This window comes from Sebastes fasciatus, chromosome 11, assembly GCF_043250625.1.
Source record: "Sebastes fasciatus isolate fSebFas1 chromosome 11, fSebFas1.pri, whole genome shotgun sequence".
Classification (NCBI taxonomy): domain Eukaryota; kingdom Metazoa; phylum Chordata; class Actinopteri; order Perciformes; family Sebastidae; genus Sebastes; species Sebastes fasciatus.
In genome coordinates this window covers 6,736,630-6,758,515 of record NC_133805.1, presented here as the reverse complement: position 1 = coordinate 6,758,515, position 21,886 = coordinate 6,736,630, and the positions used below count along the sequence as shown (strand labels likewise).

The 21,886-nt window shown below is 40.4% G+C and overlaps 1 protein-coding gene across 6 annotated transcripts in view; it reads right to left on the bottom strand.

Moving 5' to 3' along the window:
* astn1 (astrotactin 1) overlaps window positions 1-21,886 on the bottom strand; it is a 418,066-nt gene that overhangs the window by 235,583 nt on the left and 160,597 nt on the right. For all 6 annotated transcript variants that reach the window (XM_074650205.1, XM_074650206.1, XM_074650209.1 and 3 more), the window contains one exon: window positions 20,716-20,866. In XM_074650205.1, the coding sequence (XP_074506306.1) occupies window positions 20,716-20,866 (151 nt within the window). The remainder of the gene's footprint in view (window positions 1-20,715; window positions 20,867-21,886) is intronic.

Genomic DNA, 21,886 nt, shown 5'->3' with positions numbered 1-21,886 from the left:
TCTTAACATGCATAGTGTCTTTTCAAAATAAACTTCTGTGTTTGCAAGGAACGTACAGTTTCCGTTCGTTACATGCATGCAGTCTATGTTTACTTAGTTTTTAGGTTTATTTACTCAACAGAACTACTTGGTTAGGTTTAGGAAAAGATCGAGGTTTGGGTCGAAATAAGTCTGTTTGTTATGCAACTGGCCTTAGTTAAGTAGGAAAGTTACGAAACAAAACTAAGGTAAAATAAGTCAACTTTGACCTGCTGTGCATTACATTCATGAGCGACCGGACGCCGACTGTCGCTGACTTAAAGGCCACAGGTGTCACTGTTACCAAGCAATTTCTGAGTCCCTTTAAAGGTTACATGAAGAGAAGCTAAGAGGTTAAAAGTAATTTTGATAGTAAGTATTTTAACTTTACATATGGAGGAGAAGGGAACTCTGGAGGGAGAAAAGATGTATTTGAGATCAGGGGGTTTGAGACTGAGAAAGTCTGAGACTTGAGGGCCTCCTCTCAGGCAAAGCTTGGAGAAAGGCGCCCGCTCACCCCCCCTCTTACTTAGTTTTGCTCAATTCCTGGATGCCTATGGGATCATGATTATGTTATTTGATCCCATAGACAATCAACAAGTGAGTCAAGATAGCTTAATATTGCTGTTTGACATAACTTCAGATAACACCAAATACATAAAAAAAGGTCTTGTCCTGAGGCAGTTTTTAGTTTATAACTCTGGGAAAGTGTACTGTATCTCTGAACTTTCTCTCTTTAACCAAATCACATAGATGTAGCTGTAATGGATGCTATTCTATGTGATCTTCTTTTGATAACTAATGTAATACTTTTTTATTTTTCACTTCCATTCACTGAGCCTCCACTGAAACAGTTTGGAGCCCTGCTGGGGAGGCCCGCCTCCCACTTTGAAGACCTCTGTTTTAGATGTCTCAAGTACTACAGTAGAGCGATGATAGAGTTTACAAAGACAAGGGTGAAGTATGAATGCTTGCTACTAATGCTACTGTAGCTATAGTGAGCTAGATCAGCCACCGCACGTGTTTGCTCATTTCGCAGAAAGGCGGGAGAAGGCTGAGTCGGTTGAATTAGATGCTAGAAACTATGTCCAACATGGTTCCATTTGGCAATCCGTGTGGCGATCAGGTGACTGGGAAAGGTGGGAACACAGTGAGGACATCTGGTGGAGAGATGGGGAATGACGGGGTCTGGAGAGTTCAAAGAAAATGCAGGGCCAAGGGGAAACAGAGGTTGTGAAGCTGAAAGGGAACGTAAGGGAGACAGGGCAGATGTCACCATGCCATTACTGGTTGATATCAGGGTTGATATGCGGATCCCAACAACCTGGAACACAGTCAAACTTGCATAACAGGCTAAATGAGACTCTATCTGTGGTTTGGGGATGCAAAATACCATGTTTCGTATCGATTGTTGAGAGTTTTGCCAGCTTCTAGCCTATCTGAGTGTAACGAACAGTGTGCACATAGTGATGAATTGCTACTATGCAGACTGAATAGTAAGGGCCTATCACCAGTCACTACCATACGTCCATATTGATTCAGGGGGTTGTGAATTCTTATTCTGTAACAGGTTGAACAACTACTCATCTGCATGACACAAAACACAATTATTTAAAGGGCGGGTCCATCTGCGTTCTGTTCCGCTTTTTTTTCCAAATGGAAACGCCCACTCTGCCGTTAGCAAAAAGCAATTACCAAAGTAAGCTTATCAATAAAGTTCTGAATAATGTGAATGCTAGCACTTGCTGAGTCTAAGTAAAAAATGAAATAACTTAAAGGGGTTGGTTTGGATTTTTTTTAAGGGGGGTTGTATGTATGCTCCCGCTTTGTGCAAGGTAAAATTACTGTTTTTGTGAATGGAGTCTGGTGGCTTTGAAGAGAACGCTATAAGGGCTCCAGTTTCCCTTCGGAAAGGGTTGTCTGACGGCAAAGTATGCCACCAGACTGCATTCACAAAAACAGTGGTTTTACCTCGCAGAACACAGGAGTTGCTGGTCTACAACTGCCTCGATTGGTCAATTGACAGCCCAAATTTATACTGTACATGCAGCAGTGTCATCATGCAGAAACCTACGTCAGGTCACATGGGAAAAAAAGGTTTTCGAAGGGCTTGGGAAAATAGCATTTTGAAGCTAAAAACATACTTCGGCTAAAATGTGAATGTTCGGATTTGAACACATAAGGAACACCACTGGGAAGAACGATATAAAAACCTAGAAAAAACTAAAATAATGGACTCACCCTTTAAGTATTTCTGTATTCTGTACAAGAAAAATGCATGACTGCATGACTACTGGACCTCACCAATGTTTGTCAGTCGAGAACCCAAATCATTTAAAGTTGGTTATTATTTTACCATGTTCCTGTTTTTATTCCTAAAGAAATGGGACAGTGTACTGTTGTTAAATGATTGTATTTATATTCCACCTGTAACTGTCATTTTCAAATCAATGTGCCAAAAGCGCTGGGAGATGATTGATCTAATGTATAACTGCTTCGACGTATCTACCTTAGAAATGAAAGACCTATGGACCAGTTCTATATATCTGCAGTGGCACCAGTACAGAATGGGGACACTTGTTGAATGAGTGGTCCCTGGTCCGGCTCCCTCGATAAACTGCTATTGATTTTGTCACTCTGTGAGGGGCTATTGTGACAAATGATTTATTACCTGTAATGCAAAGAGCACAAGAGACATTGAATCTCCTAACACATCTGCGGCACGGAGTCTTTAAATCACTGGAACTCAATCAATGCATGTGTGGATATGTGGCGCGGGCTGAGAGGAATTCGTATTGACGGCTCGCTGCAGCGAAGCTTGCCAACAACAGATAGCTCGAGATATTGACTGCCATAATAGGCTTCCGACATGCCGGAATAGTGATAACTCTGGGCCATTTTCCAGCTGTCCGTAGGATGATAATCATTAAGAATATGCGCCTGCCAGAGTCTTTGTCTGTGGATTGTTATCACTTGAGATTTCCACAAATCTGGTCTATAATCCTGGGTAAATCATTGATAATCCTCTGTATAAAACCACTCCCCAAGTGAATAGTCCCCAAATCCTTCAAAACGTTATCTGATTAAAAAAAAACTTCCCCTCGGTTGTTTTATTTGGAATGAGTCTGTGGCCGTGAAAGGTGGAATACTTTTAATGACTCAGCATGACTGACATAATGAGGAAATAATCCAGATTAGCACAAAGGCGTCGGCGTAGGGAGTGAGCGCAGGAGCTTTTTAAAATGTAGGTGATTTATTCACATAACAGAATGTTTAGAATACTTGTGTTTTTTCAGTTATTTTATATCTCGCAGTCTCATCTAAACTTTGAATTTGATGCCTAACAGCATTTTACAACATGAAAAGGTTGAGAACCTCACTGTGAACTTCACTACGATTCAATCCCTCCAGGTTAACAGAAATATGAAGCATTAAATCATGCCTCCATTTCACACCATTCTACATTATTTAGAGTTCAAAAAGCGTTGTGGGCTTGAAGCAAAAGCAACCTCAGATACAGAATATGAAAAAAAAACCTTAAGTACCTGGCACTGAGGGGTTTAATCGTGGTACGTATCAGCGACTTTTCAAACTGACAAGCCTCTGTATGGTTGCTTGCTGCAGGTCAAAGTGTTGTGTTGCACAATTCCAAAGGCTTTGAATGATTGCTGTAGAGGAGTGTGTTCAGACAGGTGCACAGTAGCAGAGACCTTCATCGGTCTCAATTGTGGACTTTCAACCTTTCAATCTCAGGGCAGACTTTCACATTATAAAACCTTTGAGCAACTGACAAGGTTCTCAAAGGAAAGAAGGTAAGAGAGTGTGCTTAAGTGCCCGTTTTCGAAAGTTATCAGCAGACTGAATGGGTGTTATCGGCGGTTATCACGACCATTCTAATGGTATGTGTCCACAGCCTCCGTGCTTTCCACGCTCCCCATTCATTGTCTATGCAAGCAGCCGCGCAATGCATTCCGGTAGCGTGGCGTCGCAATTCGAGAGACTAGGCGTCACGACGCACGCTCCTCATTTGCATGAAGTTGAGGTCCTGGCTACTTTATGCAAATCACGGGCGTCCGACGCAACTCGCCGCCTCTCGAAACTCCCGATAATCTTTTAAACTAAACGTTGTCGAGCCAAAATAAAGACAGATTCATCAACTGCATGGATTATTTCTCGCCTCAAATGTTTTCAGAAACACATTTCAGTGAACTATTTTCGTGAAATAAGAGAAGAAAGTTTCCAAACGAGCCTCCATACTGGTTCCGGTTTGAAAGCTGGGAGCAGCAGCCAACAGCGGGAAAGCGTTCGTCCAATCAGGAGCCGAGTGCCTTGTTTCTAGGGACAGCACACCAAGCGTCCAATGTTGGGAAGCGTCGCGTCCCCTCGCGATAAAAAACGCCCCTGTGGACACGTACCATAATGCTTCGTATGGGCCAAGGTGCACCTACCATGTTGTGGATTTCGCCACTGCCCCGCCCCTTTAGGAGACTAGCGGCAAGTCTACTAACTCCAATGGGAAAATTGAATGCGAACACAGATTATGACGGATTCTTTCGCCCCATAGTCACCAAAGTAACTATTGGACCCATTTTTCACGAGCCACATATCTTGCAAACATTCGGACACTAAAATATAATTTTTTCCAACGGTCAAATCAGGAGAAAATTAACTTTGTTCGAGACCTATCTCTGTCTCAGCAACACAGTATCGCAAGATCTGGCAACTAATGTTTGCTAACGCCCTAGCTGACATATTTTTGCTACCTACCACCTACTAGTAGGTGTAGCAGGCCCTTTCTAAGCCATATATATGAGGCTGATAACCGCTGATAACGCCCATTCAATCGGCTGATAACATTCAAAGCAGGTAGCTCAAGACTGAAGCTGTTTAGAGACTGAACAGATTTCCCTTATTAGATTAAACACAATCAACTACAATGAAAATGACTGTATTGATCAGTATGTCCTTGTTAATCTTGTTAGAATCTGTAGTGAAAAGTGCTCGTGTGGCGTTTACAGTATATATCTGCAACTAACTGGAAAGGGCATATTTCATCTCCAAATGATGCACAGGACACTAAATAATGAACATCCACTGACACTAGCAAAAGGGTCTTTGAAGGCAAAGTCATCACCATTCATCTTAGACCATTTAATAACTGGACAGTGAGTGAGAGTACTGTCTGCTCTGCTGTACAAGAAGCTAGCAGTACAAAGCCGGCTCTGGAAAACCCCTTGAACCAACCATGCCTTTTAATCCTGTTTCTTAATGGAGATAAATTCCTGCAGTGCTTTTGAGGCTTAAGGGAATCAGTGCTGTGCCATTGCCAAACAGCGACAAATCCCTGCGAGAGAAGTCGGATAAGCTATGCACTTTTTTTCAAATTTGTCCGATAGGCAGATCGGTGCAGAAATACAATGATTGAGGGACTGGTAATGCAAAGTAATGCATTCACTAGCAAAGTGTTACTCATTCTACAAAGGGTTCTCATCAAGAAACTATAAAAGTTCTTGATTTATTTAACAGAAATAAATAATGCCAATTGTTGTCAAAGTTAACGCTATAATAACGCTTTAACTCAAATTCGTTTTAACGTCACTAATTTCTTTAACGCATTAATGCCACTGATCTTTCAAAGGTTGTAGCGGGTTCAGTTTAAAAGCTAGAGTGAAGATACTGGCATCATATGAAACTAGAAAACCTAAGGAATCCATTGGTACTCGCTTGTCATGAAGGAAATAATGCTCTAAACTTCCGCTACATTTTGGCGAGGAAATACTGTCAAGGCCATTTTCAAAGGGGTCCCTTGACTTTGACCTGAAGATATGTGAATGAAAATGGGTTCTATGGGTACCCACAAGTCTCCCCTTTACAGACATGATCACTTTATGATAATCACATGCAGTTTGGGGTCCTAGTCAAGTCATAGTCAAGTCAGCACACTGACACACTGACAGCTGTTGTTGCCTGTTGGGCTGCAGTTTGCCATGTTATGATTTGAGCATATTGTTTTAATGCTAAATGCAGTACCTGTGAGGGTTTGAGGACAATATTTGTCATTGTTTTGTGTTGTTAATTGATTTCCAATAATAAATATATACATACATTTGCATAAAACAAGCATACAGTATATGCCCACTCCCATGTTGATAAGAGTATTAAATACTTCACACATGTCCTTTGAACGTACATTTTGAACAGATGAAAAAATGTATGATTAATTTGCGATCAATCACGATTAACTATGGACTATCCTGCAATTAATCATGAATAAATATTTTAATATATAATAATAATATACAAATAATATATATATTTTAAATAAAAAAATATTCAATGTAATATATTTTCAACATATTCTACTTTTATTGTTTATTCATTTTTATTATAGTTTATATATTCTTATCATTTATACATGCATGGTATATTAAAATCCTTCCAATGAATTGTGTCTATGTTTCTTACTTTGTTGACATCTCTCCTGTTTGTGTATTGACAGTGAAAAGATCATATCAAAAGTATAGCTTCAGGGTTTCAACTGTATAGCACTGCCTTATTATGTTTCCATGCCTGTGCCTGCGGGAATTCAGCTCTGTATGTTGTATTATTTCATTTAGAGACTGACCTTGCAAGAAAAATGACAGCATTGCTTATTTGTTCCAACGCCTACAGCAACTTATGTTTACGTGGACCTGAAAAGGACCTCTTGTGGCTGAGCGAAAGTCTGTCTTTCAGCAGCAGAGAAGGGAAAGCGGCATGCCGTTGTTAAGGCCTAAGTATGCTTCAAGCAACCTCGGCCACGACTTGTCCTTCAACCGCATCTAAAGGCATGAAGCAAACGTTCTTATTGTCTTTTGCGCTTCTTTGGCTTGCTGAGTGGTACAAATGGGGATACTACGGCAAACACTTTTAGTCTCTTAGAAGCCATTAGTGGCATTACGCTCGGCCCTGCACTGAAAAAAATTGATGGAAGAACATGTGTGATGAAGGAAAAAAATACAGCTTGAGAGTTCAAACCCCGGCTACTCTTACACATCCACACATCTGACGTCAGACGTGTGTGGGTGGAGGAGGTTTCAGATTCTGTTCAACTATCAAGCACTGCTCGTCTTTGGGCAGGAGTCGTGGGTCCATGCTGGTCAAAGTATGTGACTTGGACATGGGAGATCACTGTTTGGATCCCATTTCCTATCAACAGTCAACATTGGTGTGTAGTAGACGACTGCATTGGGACAAATCTTATGGGAGCAGGTGGTTTTAAAGTTTCTGTGAGGAACTTTTAACTGGTTATGAAACAGTCTCAGTGTAATACTGACGCCTGCATACGACCTACATAAGTAAACAAGACCATCAGCAAGAACATTGGCTATAGTTATTCTTGATGCCTGTCGTCGGTGTCGCCACCGGTCCCTGCTGGGAGCGACTCTGCTGGAGGCCAAGGCCATATCGCTGCAGTAAAATTCAAGGTTTTCTAAATGGACTCTGGTGCTCGGAAACACTACCGTTTTTGTCCACAGGGACCGCCAAAAACAACACAACATTAAAGTTCCGCAGATGGGAGTGCATTTAGCATAAAAAATATGCTCAAATCATAACATGGCAAACTGCAGCCCAACAGGCAACAACAGCTGTCAGTGTGTCAGTGTGTTGACTTGACTATGACTTGCCCCAAAACTGCATGTGATTATCATAAAGTGGGCATGTCTGTAAAGGGGAGACTCGTGGGTACCCATAGAACCCATTTTCATTCACATATCTTGAGGTCAGAGGTCAAGGGACCCCTTTGAAAATGGCCATGCCAGATTTTCCTCGCCAAAATTTAGCGTAAGGTTGTAGTGTTATTTAGCCTCCTTCTCAGCAAACTAGTTGACATGGTTGGTACCAATGGATTCCTTAGGTTTCCTAGTTTCATATGATGCCAGTATCTTCACTCTAGCTACCTTTAAACTGACTGCTACAATCGTAAAATCACAAGTTGCGTTAAAGAAATTAGCGTTAATGTGTCATTAACACATTAACTTTGACAGCCCTTATTTGTATACATACTTATGTTGAAGTGTTTGGATATATAAGACCTTATAAGTATTGTAAACCACTATAAAAGAAACTCTCAACCTATGTTGAAATACTATTTTGATGTAAAAGGGGATGTGATAAATAACCAAATGTAGAATTAGTAAAACAAAAAGAGACTGTTTTAGACATTTGTTTGGTTTTCGCAGGCTTGTTTTTAAAAAGCTGTATTTTACTGTATGGCCAAGTAGAGTATTTCTTGTAGCACTTGTATAACCATGTACAGTATATCAAGGCCATGTATAACAAAAAAAGCTTATTGAGTGATACATCAAATAGAGAACCGTGATGATATATTTGGCAGAACTTAAAAGGTTTTTCCGCACTACAGAGAGAGAGAGAGAGAGAAGCCCACAGGAGTTCACAGAGAAACTTTTCTGAAGAGGTCTGTTAGAGAATCACATTTTGTAGCCTAAAACATTATTCTAAAAATGTCCTTTCATGTTTCCAAATAGAGTAAGTTGTCTTTAGAGAGTTTTTTTTTTGCACAGGCCAAAGTGTTGAGATAAGCAGTGTGTGTGTCAAAGGTCAGTTTATCCCAGAGCATTCGGCTTCTCATTCTGGTCTCCTGTGGATGTTATGGTGAGTAAGCGGAGTGCAGAAAAGCTTGGACATTAAGTAAGACCTTTCACTTCCTTCACAGCAAAGTGCAAAAAGAACAACAGGGAGAGAGCTCGAGGTCAAATGGACGCGCTGCAACTGAAGACCCGTGTTTTTTTTTTCATTTACTGAACGCTGGAGTCGAGTCAGTATCACTAAATCTGACACATCTAAAACTTTAATGATCAAAAATCTCTTTTGTGTTAGTCACAAAGTATTTCAAAAAGTTATTTATTGAACTTTAAAGACTTAAAGAATGTGTGATTTACCCTTTTCAGGCAGAGAAGGTTCCCTGTGTAAATTAGTGGTAAAAACGTTTTAAAAAACTTTTTGCTAAATAAAAAAAAACAGTTACTGTGAGCAGAATTCCTAACAAAAAGGGAGCTACATATTACTTTTAAAAAGACAAGCATTATTTATACTGTGCGGAAAGTGTAGGCTGACGTTTGAGTTTAGGTTTGAAGCTTCGTGAACTAATGAGATGGTTGAAGCTTGTCTGCCGTGTTCCAGGCTGTCTCTTCTTTGGTCTATGAGGAACTAGACTCTTCAACAGGATTATCTGAGGTTACAAAGTCAAAGTCAAATGCAGGTCAGGGATTGCTACATTAGACACATAACAGCTCTGGTGTGCACTGAGAAACAAGTCAGCAGAGGAATCTCACAGCTGCTCAGAGGCGTAAACTCTGGCAACAACTGTAAATATGCTTTTGATAATTTGAATGTTTTTAAACGCTCACAATCGTGCACTTTCGGTTCACCCATTTTACAGTTCAGTAAATGATTGATGCAGTGACATTTCAGCAGAAATTCTCCACTTCGGTTTATTATAGTTCATTTATAGTTTTGTAAAGACATTTTTACTACTGAAAAGATACCACAAATCCCACAACACCTCTGGGTAAAAGATATTTCCAACGTTTACATACAGTATATTTATTCAAATCACATTAAAACTTCAAAATAATGGTAGTATAACCAAACTAAACTGCTGAATTATTAATGTGCTAACCCTACTTAAAAGCATGCTTTGTTTCCGTGATAGGGACCTTATACGTTATGATAAATAATGTTGTATTTCTACATAAACTACAAAGAACACTTCACATCTAGCATATTTTTAGGAAAATGTTAACTGTACTTATATAGTACTTAAAGTCTTTTTTTTTTTTTTTAGAGAAAACTTACACAGCAGGTTGTTGTTTTTTTCAGAGTAATACTTACAGTATTCCTGTCAGGCTGCAAACAGCCTCCAGCAATTGGGCAGAGATTGGGCAGGTAAGGTAGGTTTTCAACAGCCTGGTCTCACTCCCAAGGCATCAAATACCAACATATGGGCAGTGGATCTCGGCCTCTTGATACCGTTGCGCTGTTACGCTGTTACGCTGTTACGCTGTTACGCTGTTACGCTGTTACGCTGTTACGCTGTTACGCTGTTACGCTGTTACGTTGCGCTGTTACGCTACGTTGTTACGTTACGTTGTTACGTTACGCTGTTACGTTACATTGTTACGTTACGCTGTTATGTTACGCTGTTACGTTACGCTGTTACGTTACGCTGTTACGTTACGCTGTTACGTTACGCTGTTACGTTACGCTGTTACGTGTTATGTTACATTGTTACGTTATGCTGTAATGTTTCACTGTCACGCTACCTTACGTTATTATTTCAACACAAACCATGATCTTTTTTCTAACTTTTAGTTAGGCAACCTTAGGTTTGTTGCCTAAACCTTCCCAATTGTTTCACAGCGTTAACCACGTTGCATTGTGTGTTTCTGCAAGTGTGATACAAATAAAATGAATATAGATTTATATCTGTACCCGAACCATGTTACCCTCACAGTTGCCCTTGCTTCATCTTGATAGAATCTAAAATCATTTGTGTTCCTTTTCGTTAGATACTAATTTGTTATTTCAAGTGAAAACTACTTTGTGAATTAAAAAAAAAAAGATAAAAGAAATTGTATTCAAAAATTGTCCAATATGTATGAACCCCTACAGTACGTGATCTTCAGCAGATGCTTTTACCAACCCTCAGAGTTTAAACACACTCTCCCATAAATCCAATGACCCGAGGAGAGAAAACATCAGTAGTGACAATCTAATGTGCTCCTATTCCTCTTTAGGGCTGAGGTCTCGCCATATCTCTGCCAGGTATTGACTCCGCTCAACGCTGCTTAGTGTCCCAAAATGTGATCCCAGTCAAGATTGTTTTTTGCTGCCTAAGGGGAGTACGTCAATACAAAGTGGCGAGAGGAACTGCTTCAGCCTGCAGCTCACAGTATGGCGCTGTCCAGAATTATTATTAAAAAAGGCTCCTGCTGTAGCGTTGTATATCATGTGTACTTCAGATTGTGTGATTTGTTTTTTGCGCAATTTGGACTAGCATCATGCTGATGTGGACTGTGATGAAAGGTGACATGATCTAGTTTGAACTGGCATTACTGAGCGTACCAAGTGGTAGAAAAATAAACATTAATCGTTTGGTTGATGAGTTTCTAAAGATGTGTTACTGAAGAGTACCAACAAGTACTTCTTTTTTTTTGTCATACTCTCTGAATGCAGTACCTGTGATGGTCTCTGGACAATATTTGTCATTGTTTGTGTTGTTAATTGATTTTCAATGATAAATATATACATACATTTGCATAAAGCAAGCATGTTGATACGTCTATTTAGACTCTAAATAGACTTATCAACTCAACTCATACTCTATAAGTATTTAATACTTGACAAATCTCCCTTTAAGGTACATTTTGAACAGATCAAAAATAATATTGCGATTAATAACGATCAACTATGGACAATCATGCGATCAATCATGATTAAATATTTTAATCAAATGACAGCTATAGTTTAAATACAAGACTAGGAATCAAACTACCAAAGGCCTTGCTGTACCATCACTACAACAGAGTTAATCATGCGTTCCATACTGTAGTTTGTACACACAGCCCTTTCCTTCTCCATAGTATAATTCCATAGAGCACACAAACAACACAAACTGCTGCAAAACGCACTAAACAGCAGCAATGATCCACATGTCTTGTGTACTGCAGGTTTATAAATCAAGCCCCACAAACACTGTATGAGCTGTTTGGACGTTGCCAACCTATCTCCTCATTCCATCCCGGTGGCAAATCTGCTCCGTTAACAACATCCTTTCTGTTTTCCACCATATTGCAGAGGAGAAAAAGTGACAAGACGGAGCTAATTAATCTCACAATCATCCTGTGATTATTATGCTCTCGCTCCCACAGGCGCCGCAGCGCTGCCTCTCCCCAGGAGTGCAATATATCAGCGAGACGAGACGGGAGCGGGTCGGTCAGTCAGCGCCGACCGCCGGCATCAGCCCGCTCTCACACGAGGAAAAGATATTAAGCGCAGACAGGACAGCTACTGGCAGTAGCGGACTCAGACAAGGTGTTAATTGATTAGGGTGGAATCAGAGAGCTGGGGCCCAGCCAGTTTACCACCCTGATTAGACAGATGAGAGGCTCATTTATAAGCTCGACAGTCACAAGATAATTACTAAAACACACAGTAATGTATGCGGCGGCAGCTGGGAGCGGTGCCTCTACGGTGACGGACAGCACCGTGATGTGTGTGTTATGTATGCGTGGGTGAAGATCGATGACTTGCAATGACGCCGAGAGATGGTCGTTAAATAAACAGCACTACAATGACATGTCTCATTCAAATGCAATACCAATCAATTTAGGAACTGTGGTAAGCTTCATCACAATCAATTCAATCAGCAAATATCCAACAAGTATGGCCATCTTCTCACATAACAATCTACATCCCAGTTCTATTAGAAGCTTTCACAACTCCACCTGCTTCTCCCAATCTACATCTCCTTTGTGATTGATAATTGTGTACATTCAGGGCCAGATTCACGTAACTAAAAGTGCGGGGGCAAATTTGCGCTGCCAATTCCATTCAATTTGTGCTCTCTATCTGCGTGTAATTACTGTCTGATTTACTGAGGCAGCAGCAGCAGCTGCGTCTGGGGCTGACTTCTAGGTGGATCCGGCAAATGAAGGAGAGCTCAGAAGAATGCAAGTCCACGGCCGGGATGAGATCACCGAGCTTAAAAAAAGATTGGTACGTAGAGATAGTCGCTAAGGAAGTAATAGGGTTTCAAAACATTTACTGAGGCCTCAGTTCAAACTCCACCTAGGAAATGCTGTATAATGCTCAGTCAATTGCAATACAGTCATACATTAAACCGGCACATACTATGCAAAACACCAATGCCGCCCCGCCCCCTTTTGGGGGAAAGAAAACTGAAGATCTCATAGACTTAAATGCAATTTGACGTATGTTTGGATTGTAATTTTGACAAGTTCGTATGGATTCATCTCTTGTTAAACAAACGTTTGATTTATACACATGTCTAATAATTGTTTTGTGACCTTGCCGCCATGTCCCTTCAGTCTCCCCCCGTCCAACACAGTGTCCAGATATCTCTTATCCGGACTTCTCTACATATTTGATTGAATCCCGTTCGGCCAAGTGTTGTCTGTAAATAACCAAAGTGTTAATAACTAACTGTTTGATCTATAGGCTGATATTTAGTTGGAGAGGACAGTCTGACGCTGCTATAACGTTAATGCATGATGACTGTATTACTGCAGCAGCCTCACACTCAAGCTAACGTTAGCTAGCCATGCTAGTCACTGTCACCAGCATCATTTAGTGATTTAGCACACTGACAGTGAATATTCACGTATCGTATGTGCCTCAGATATCGGTTTGAAAGCCTCAGTTAACCCGCTACACAACAGCTTTTCGTCATTTTCTCTCCTGTGACGGCGAGTTTCTTTTACCCCAAAAGGGAGCGTAGCCTCGACGATGACGCCATGCTGGTCTGGTCTATAGCTTGGAGCCATAAAGACTCTCTATCATATCTTTTTTAGGACACGGCAGAGGAAAAAGTCATCCTAGATCAGCGTTTTTTGATTTATTGTTGGTGCAACCAACTACACAGCAACTCTTTGACATGGCGTTATTACTATTACCGGTTCGTTTAAAGTAGAAGTTTGGAGACATGATTCAACTTCTTCTGTTACCGTCTATGAGGGATTGTTTTCCCCCAAAAGGGGGCGTGGCTATGCAAGCCTATACTCTGGATGACATATTGCCGGTCTGATGTATATGAGCCATTAACCAGAAAATAAAAACCAGGAACAAAAACAGGAGATGAAAATGAGCAATGGAAGGACATAATAAGATGCAATAAAGGAAATGACAAACAGAGAGAGAGATAGCTGCAGTGGGACAGAGCAGCAAGTCCAGCAGAAGCTCCCCAGAAGGGGACGGGACAGCTCTGATTGATGTCTCATTAGGATACCGGAGTAAAGGCAGCCAATTACCAGCCTGTTCATGCAGTTCGTAAAAATGAAGTATAATGAGCCGTTGAGCAGAAAAAAACACGACACCCTATCCCTTGAGTTTGCTGTTATTCCTGCTCACTTTATAATATCCAGTTTTGTTTTTAGTTGGTTTGTTTTAATAACTTTCTTTAAATTCGGTTTAACTAATCCATTGGATGTCCCCAGATAGAAGGTTTTGTGGCTTTTAAATATGTGTGTGTTTTGCACCCGCTCCACAGGCAGAGCATTTCCAGGCAGTACAGCTCCTAAATACCACACTCACCCAATATTTGCAATTTCATCCCTTAAAGCTGCAGTGCGTAGAAGTGGAGCAAATATTATTAAAAAAAGTTATTTTTTATAAAAACGGTCACTATGTCCTGACAGTATAGTGCAGGAGACAGGTAATCTGTGTCTTCTGGTGTCCTCCGGTGCTCCTAAAGGCATCTGCAAGATTTCACAGACCGGAGGAAAACAACCAATCAGAGCTGAGCTGGAGCAAACTTTCTCATTTTACAGCTAAACAGTACACTACAAGATGTTTCTGATAACATTTGAGGTGAGAAATAGGCATTACAGTAACAGAATATTGATTCATATTTAATCAGCGCTGCCTAGTTTGACCGTTTGATGAGAGTTTGCGAGTGATTGACAGCTGCCTCTGTTGAATGAACAGCCAATAGGAACGCTCTCTCTCTGAAATGACCTGTGATTGGCCAATGTCTCCCGTCACAGGCTAGATTTTCTAAAGCCTGAAAACAGAGCCATGAGGAGGTGCAGAAGTCTAGTTTTCTCTCAGAACACTTGAATTACAATATGCTTAAAGGTTATTATGTTTTTTTTGCCCAATGATGCCAAAAACATTCTGCCTACTGCTGCTTTAATATATTTTTACACATGTATAAGGTACGAGACGTACTTGCTGACTTCTTGCAAAGTGCACTTCAGATATCAGGCCAACTGACAGACTGCTGAGCCTCACCAGGTGGAAAACATCATAAACAAGGCACAGAATGCACGGATCCTCCCTTTAGTGTTAATAAAGAACATTTACCTTATTATAATGTGATCCGAGTGAGCACATTTAGAACAACAGACCTCTTTTAAAGCCGACGTCATGATTATGTCACGGTGTTAGCTGGGGGAACAAGACTGAATCACTTCAGAGTAGTCAAAATGTTATCTTGCTGTGTTGTTGGGTGCCAGAATCGATACTGCATACATTTGAGTTGACAAACTGTGATTGGAGGCTCCAGCGAGCTCCAATAATCGCTGAAGCGTTTCAGAGATGGAGAAAGAACAAAACAATAAAATGTTGCCAATAGTTTAGCTAAGCCTTCTGCTAACTATAATTAGACGTCACGGCTGCTGCACCACGGCGGTGAGCTCACCGCCCACGCAGAAGACTCAACTATTAGAGAGATGAGAGGAAATGTTGCTCATAGTTTAGCTTAGCCTTCTGCAAACTGTAATTAGACGTCACAGCTGCTGCAACGGAGAGTTCACGGCTCACGCAGAAGATTAAACTATTAGATAGATGAGTGAAAATGTTGCTAATAGTTTAGCATTCTGCTAACCGTAGTCGCAAGTTTTTGGCTGCGGTTATCAGTAGCTAAACTATTAGTAACATTTTCTCTCCATCTCTGAAATGCTTCACTGTTATTGCAGACTGTCTTCTTGATAAGTCTGTGTTTATACTTCTTTTTCCCCTCCATTGTTAAAAAACAAGCCAACAAAACTTGACGGCCAGCGTTAGCTAACGTGTTCAGAGAATTATTCCGCACACACAGAAATACAGTAGCCTACATCATCATTGAAAAAATGTCCTGCACGTAATTTCTTTGAGCTTCCTTTTTTCTACAAAACATGTATTTAACATCGAATCTATTCTGAAACGTGATTCCCAGTCTCTCTGAAAACCCCTTCATGCCCTTATCATGTCTCCCATCTTGTCTTACATGATGTCCACCTCCGTCTCAATGAGGCTGTACTGAAGTGGGAAATCATAGATTTATTCCTGGAATGAATTCCTTGTTCATTTGTGGTTACAGTGAAGCTCAGTGAACGTTCACAAATGATGGGAAAACAAACATTAAAGTGTAAGCACTGTAAGTAAGTACAGACATTCACTTTGTTCTTTTGTTCCGCAAAATGTTCTTAGAAAAATATCACAGTCTTCTCCGGCATGCTCACAGGCATGGAAATATAACAGGACAATAAATAATAGAAGAGAACACAAAAAGAAAAGTCTCATGACACCTTAAAAGCGTTGGCAAGAAATCTCTTTACTCTTTTCTTTTTGGATCCATGCGAGACTAATTTCAGGGAGAAGAAATTGGATTTTTTTTTTTTTTCCTGTACGCTTTTGGCAAGGATTTGCAACAAACTGCAACATAAAGAAGCCGCCTTCTAGATGCTGATGAATACAAGCTGTTGTTTAAAAGCATCTAGTAATCATCATGTGTACAGGAAGAATATCAATACAAAATATCTGGAGTTTTTTTTAAGCTTTCCGGGAAAAAAACAACCTGAATGTGTTAACTAAGTAACACATATCCAATGCCCATGAGACTTCAAAGCCCTGGTTAGAAATCTCAACTCTGTCATCTCTTGATACAAGACGGAAATTGGATGGATATTTTGGTCTCCGACATTCCGGTGCAATGTTGATGCAACAGTGGACTCCTATCACACTGGGTATGAGGCAATTTTAGATAGTGGACAGTATTCGCAGGCTCCAATTCATACCTACTAACAAGTTCTGCTAACAACAGAGATATTTGCGATAGACCAGCCGGTGAATGGCCAGTGCTTTTAGGGCAGCAGTAATGCATTTGTTTGTGACATTTACAAGCCTGCGGAACATAAACAAGGAGCATTTGTTTCCTTCAAAAAGCTCAGATGCTTAATTGCATCAGCAAAGTACCAACAGCTGATATTTAAGAAGCTTCTTTGTACCGTAGCTGTTCAAGATTCTACTTGAAGTAGCAACAGATTGACGAAAACAAAAATTAGTCTACAAAGAGCCAATCTGGTGGGACCTGAATGTCACTGTTGACAGTTATGAAGCTGTTTTAGACACATTTAAGTGGGGCTTAAAAGAGAAAATTGCCAATTTATATGTGGATGTCCATCAGTGTTGATAGTAAATGTAGTCGATTGAAGCAATAAATTCCTCAGCGCGTGCTATACTGACTCAGAAATCTGAATTCTCCTGTTGCAAAACCTGTTGTTCGTCCTGCATCCAGTGAAGTATTAGTTGGTGGTAAGGAGAACTACAAACTTTTGCTTGTATTTTTCTGGGTAATCAGCATGGGGCTGTTGTTTTGTCTGAGCGGAAGAACTTAGCTTTCTCTGTCAATATAGCAGGCACTGAGGAATTTATTGCTTCAATGGACTACATTTACCATCAACACCCGAATGTTCCCTTTAAAGGATGCAAATGTTTGTTAGACCGTCTGGTCCGCCACTTTGTTCCAGACTAAAATACAATATCTCAGCAACTATTAGACGGATTGCCATGACATTTGGTACAGACTTCCATGGTCACCAGAGAATCAATGCTAATGACTGACTGTTCATCTAGCATCCAGCATCAGGTCAATTGGTCCAATACTTTGATTTATGAAGAAATACCCACAAAAGTAATGACATTTCCATCAGCCTCTGTTGGATTGTGTGTTTGGTGCTAATTAGCAAACGCTGGCATGCTAACACATTAAACTGAGATGGTAACCATGGCAAAATTACCGACTACAAATTTGATTTGTTAACATGGTTATTGTGAGCGTTTTGCTATGCAGACGTTAGCATTTAGCTCAAAGCATTGCTGTGCATAAGTACAGTACAGCCTCACTGAACCATGATATGGCTGTAGACTCTTATACTGCATGTTCAACTTTGCACATTGTCTGATAAACGGAGAATGGAAGTAATTAATTAATGGTGAGTGGAAGTAATTAATTCCAGAGAGTGTGAATCAGAGAGAATGACTGATAGAAATGGACTAGTTGCCCTATGTGGCCGTTGGATCCACTGGCCATCAAATCAATCAGGGATAAATTGGATTTTTTCTAAACGCTGCATTAAAACTGGGCCATCCTGGAAGTGGGAGGTGGATGAGAGGAGCCCTGTCATAAACAAATTATATTGGCTACATTTAGATAAAAAAAACTTTTTTTCCACATCGGAAATGTTAATGGTTTATACTCGTGATGTTAATGATGATCATGATGACGTGCTTTTCAACTGATTCCCTCTAAAATGTATCATTACCAGGGGGATTTGTCACTCATGATCACACAAATACTCAAAAAATCATCTCACCCATTTCACTAATAACCAGGCTTGGAAAAGCAAGCTATGCGAAATTAGCTTCACATTTTGCTCACAATAACTGTCTGCATCCACTCTATCAATCACTGGTTCAACTTAAAAACAAGTTCTCCTGCTGCTCAGGTCAAATAATTAGTTCAAACTCATCCTATGAGTTTTGAAAATGTAAAACTATCAGAGTTTAGTTAACTGAACTTGAGAAAACAAGTTAAATATAGTAAAGATATTAAGTTGAATCAACAACTGTTCTGTCACATTGGCGAGCGTTACAGACACATTTGCTTTACATTTACATTTTCGCAGTTTGAAGGGTGAGATCTTATTATAAATGAGGAGCCGTTGAAGCTATTGATAAGCTGTTGAAGCCACTTCCTTATTGAATTAGTACAAAGACAAAATGCAAGGATGTTCCCACTGACTTTGCTAAAATTAGTGTAGTTTGGTAGGGACTGAATTCAATATTCCTTTTTCATCATGATTAGCACTGTTAGTCATTGTACTACATCATCATGAAAAGAAACAACCATGACTTATCTTAAAGGAATAGTTCAGGTGTTTTTAAGTGGGGTTGAATGAAGTACCTATCCATAGTCAGTGTATTATCTTCAGTAGATGGAGGTCAGCACGCCCCCAGCTCGGAGAAACTGGTTTCAATAGAGTCTGGTTGCTTTGACGAGATCATAGATAACAGCTTCAGTTCCCCGTCAGAAACATAGACTGTATAGCTGTCTCACAGCAAGGTAAACCGGCAAACATATTCTAAATATAGCGTACACTTCAACCGATATAGATTTTTTTAGCTGGGCCTTTCTTTTAGGTGGCTAAAATACGTTATGCAGCAGTACATTACTTTGGTTCTGTGCGGTAACTCCTGTCTGTTTATCCAAACTGGGGTGTGCCGACCGTCATCTACTGTAGGTAACACACCGACTAAAAGTACCTCATACACTTCAAAACACCCAAACTATCCCTTTAACATGCGCTAAAGACAAACAGCAAGTTTCCATCACGTATGTTTTCTTCGAACTATAATTGGATTTTTACTGTCAAAGAATGCAGAATGGTAAGTCTGCTACTATGCTGATCATGTTTCTTTAGAAACTTAATTTAATGAGTTGAGCCGACTCTCAGTAGTTCCTTCATTCAACTCATCATTTCAAGTCAAAAGGCTTGAAGACAAATAAAAAATTAAAAAAAGTTGAATTAACTTGAAATTAATAAAACATATTTACGCTGAGTTAATGAGAAAAGATATGTTTTTTCCTTTATGATGTTTTACAGTGTACAGAATACTCATTTTTAGCCCCCAGCCTTAAGACTTTGTGATTAAAGTCAGATGATGATGAAAGAGCAAAGGAGAAACCACTAATTGCACCGCATGTGTTTTTGCATTCTGTCAGAGTAACATTTACATCCTCTGCGCTAATGTTTACCATTCCACCTACATGTATAATTGCTTGGAAATACATGCGTACGCTCTAATCTATAAATGAAACATTTTCCCATTAAAAACATCTCACAAGCTGTTTCCCTCTCCTTGAGGTGCATTATGGGAGATAGGATGAAGCATACTGGATTGCATAAATAGCATCTCCCCAGCCCACCTGAAAAGGCTCAACTCAAGTGCGTCAAAGTACTTGAAAAGAAATTAAATTGTTAGGGGTTTGTGCATTGACGGCTTATCAATAGAAAAAGGGGGAGGATTTAGGAGAAGCAAAAGACTAGCAGACGGAGCTAAGATTCTGCAAATAACGAGAACGGTGTTGCTGGAGTCCCCGACAGATGGAGACGAAAACAAACCTGGCTGCAACACTTCCTGGTTGCTAAGCACCACCTGGAGGTAATGAATGTGTTATCGGCCTAAGAGGCGTATGAGACGAGAGGCGAAGTCAAACTGTCCACTCAGACACATTACTGAGTGCAGGTCTGCTGCTTGTCCTTGATATGGGTCATCTTGGCCCGCAGATACGCTCATGAATATTTATACAGGCAGATGGACTTAAACACTGATGGCCAAAACAGAATATTCCTTCAACATTAGAATATGAACTGATAGTGAAGAGGCCATATAAGTGGGCATCGGATCAAAAAAATCCCTAAGGCTTGGATCTGCCTGAGTGTTGGAGGTAAAGGCTTTCAGTGTCTCGAATTGTATCAATCATGAAAGGATCTGTACGGATTATAGTGTATACCGTAGAGCACTTTGAATTTGATTTACATGGACATTCAAGGGAAAGGTCATGTTCTGCTGCTGTAGCTAATGTATGGCAGCTTCCAGCCAGAGATTTTATAAAAGAGAGAGATGACTCACCACGCATCCGGTGGAGTCCAGCTTTCGGTCAGATATGCAGCGGAAGTTGCGGCTGCAGCCTCCGTTGTCTTTGGTGCAGTCTCTGACGGGCCCGAACGAGTCCAGGAGAACCTCCAGAGAGTCGAAGGATGAACTGATCATCAGCTCCTCTCTGTTAAAGCAGAAATAAGAGACAAAAAATAGTTGATTAGTTGTGTGTTATGAGGACTGATTTGAGTTTTGAGCATACAAAGCGCCATTTATTGAGGTTTGCTGGGTAGATGAGAGACGAGAGAAATATTACACCTATAACCACATCCAGCAATTATGTCGTGGTGAACAGACACACGGTGGAGTACACTTCTACATCACTGCAGCAAGGTGAGAAGTTAAATCACTGGAGATCAACACAACCAAGATTTTCAGCTGATGTTAAAGCAAAAACATATTTTTTTATAGTTTTGCTAAAATTGTCATTACATCCCGACAACAATCAATAAATCAAATGCTTTGACAAAAAAAAAAATCCAGTATCTCTGGCTTGACTGTAATAAACCTGTCCAATCATTTCATTCGGCCCGAATGAAATGATTGGACGGCCTACCTGTCTGTGCACACTCTGCCCGTGCACAGACTGGTAACTAACAATAACTAAAAATAGCCATGTTCGTTGTTTACATTCATTACTAGAATGGCACTCGGAGAGTGCAGACCTCCGCCAAGGTGTCCGAGTATGATTGCCCTCCCCCTTCAGTTTGCACCATCATCCACGTGTATTTTTACCTCGGCCAAGGCCGAAGGCCTAGGAAGGAGGTTATGTTTTCACCGGCGTTGGTTTGTTGGTTTGTTGGTTTGTTGGTTTGTCTGTTTTCAGGATTACTCCAAAAGTCTGCGATGGATTTGAATGAAATTCATGCGCAGTGTAACTAATGGCGCGTTGATGACGCGTGACCCCACCTCTTTCCTTCAGAGAGAGAGAGCGGGGGGAGGGGACTGTAGATTCACCTTTTTCTCACATTAAACTCTGTGAAATTACAGTTGAGTTTGCCCGAAGCACACTTGGTGATTGTTTGAAAGAGTAAAAACGACAGTTTAAGTGAGTTTTATTTTGCTTCTGTCCAGTTTGAATGAAGTGTTTTACGCTGCTCTGCTACGTACAGCTGATCTCAACATAAACAAATATACACGTGGA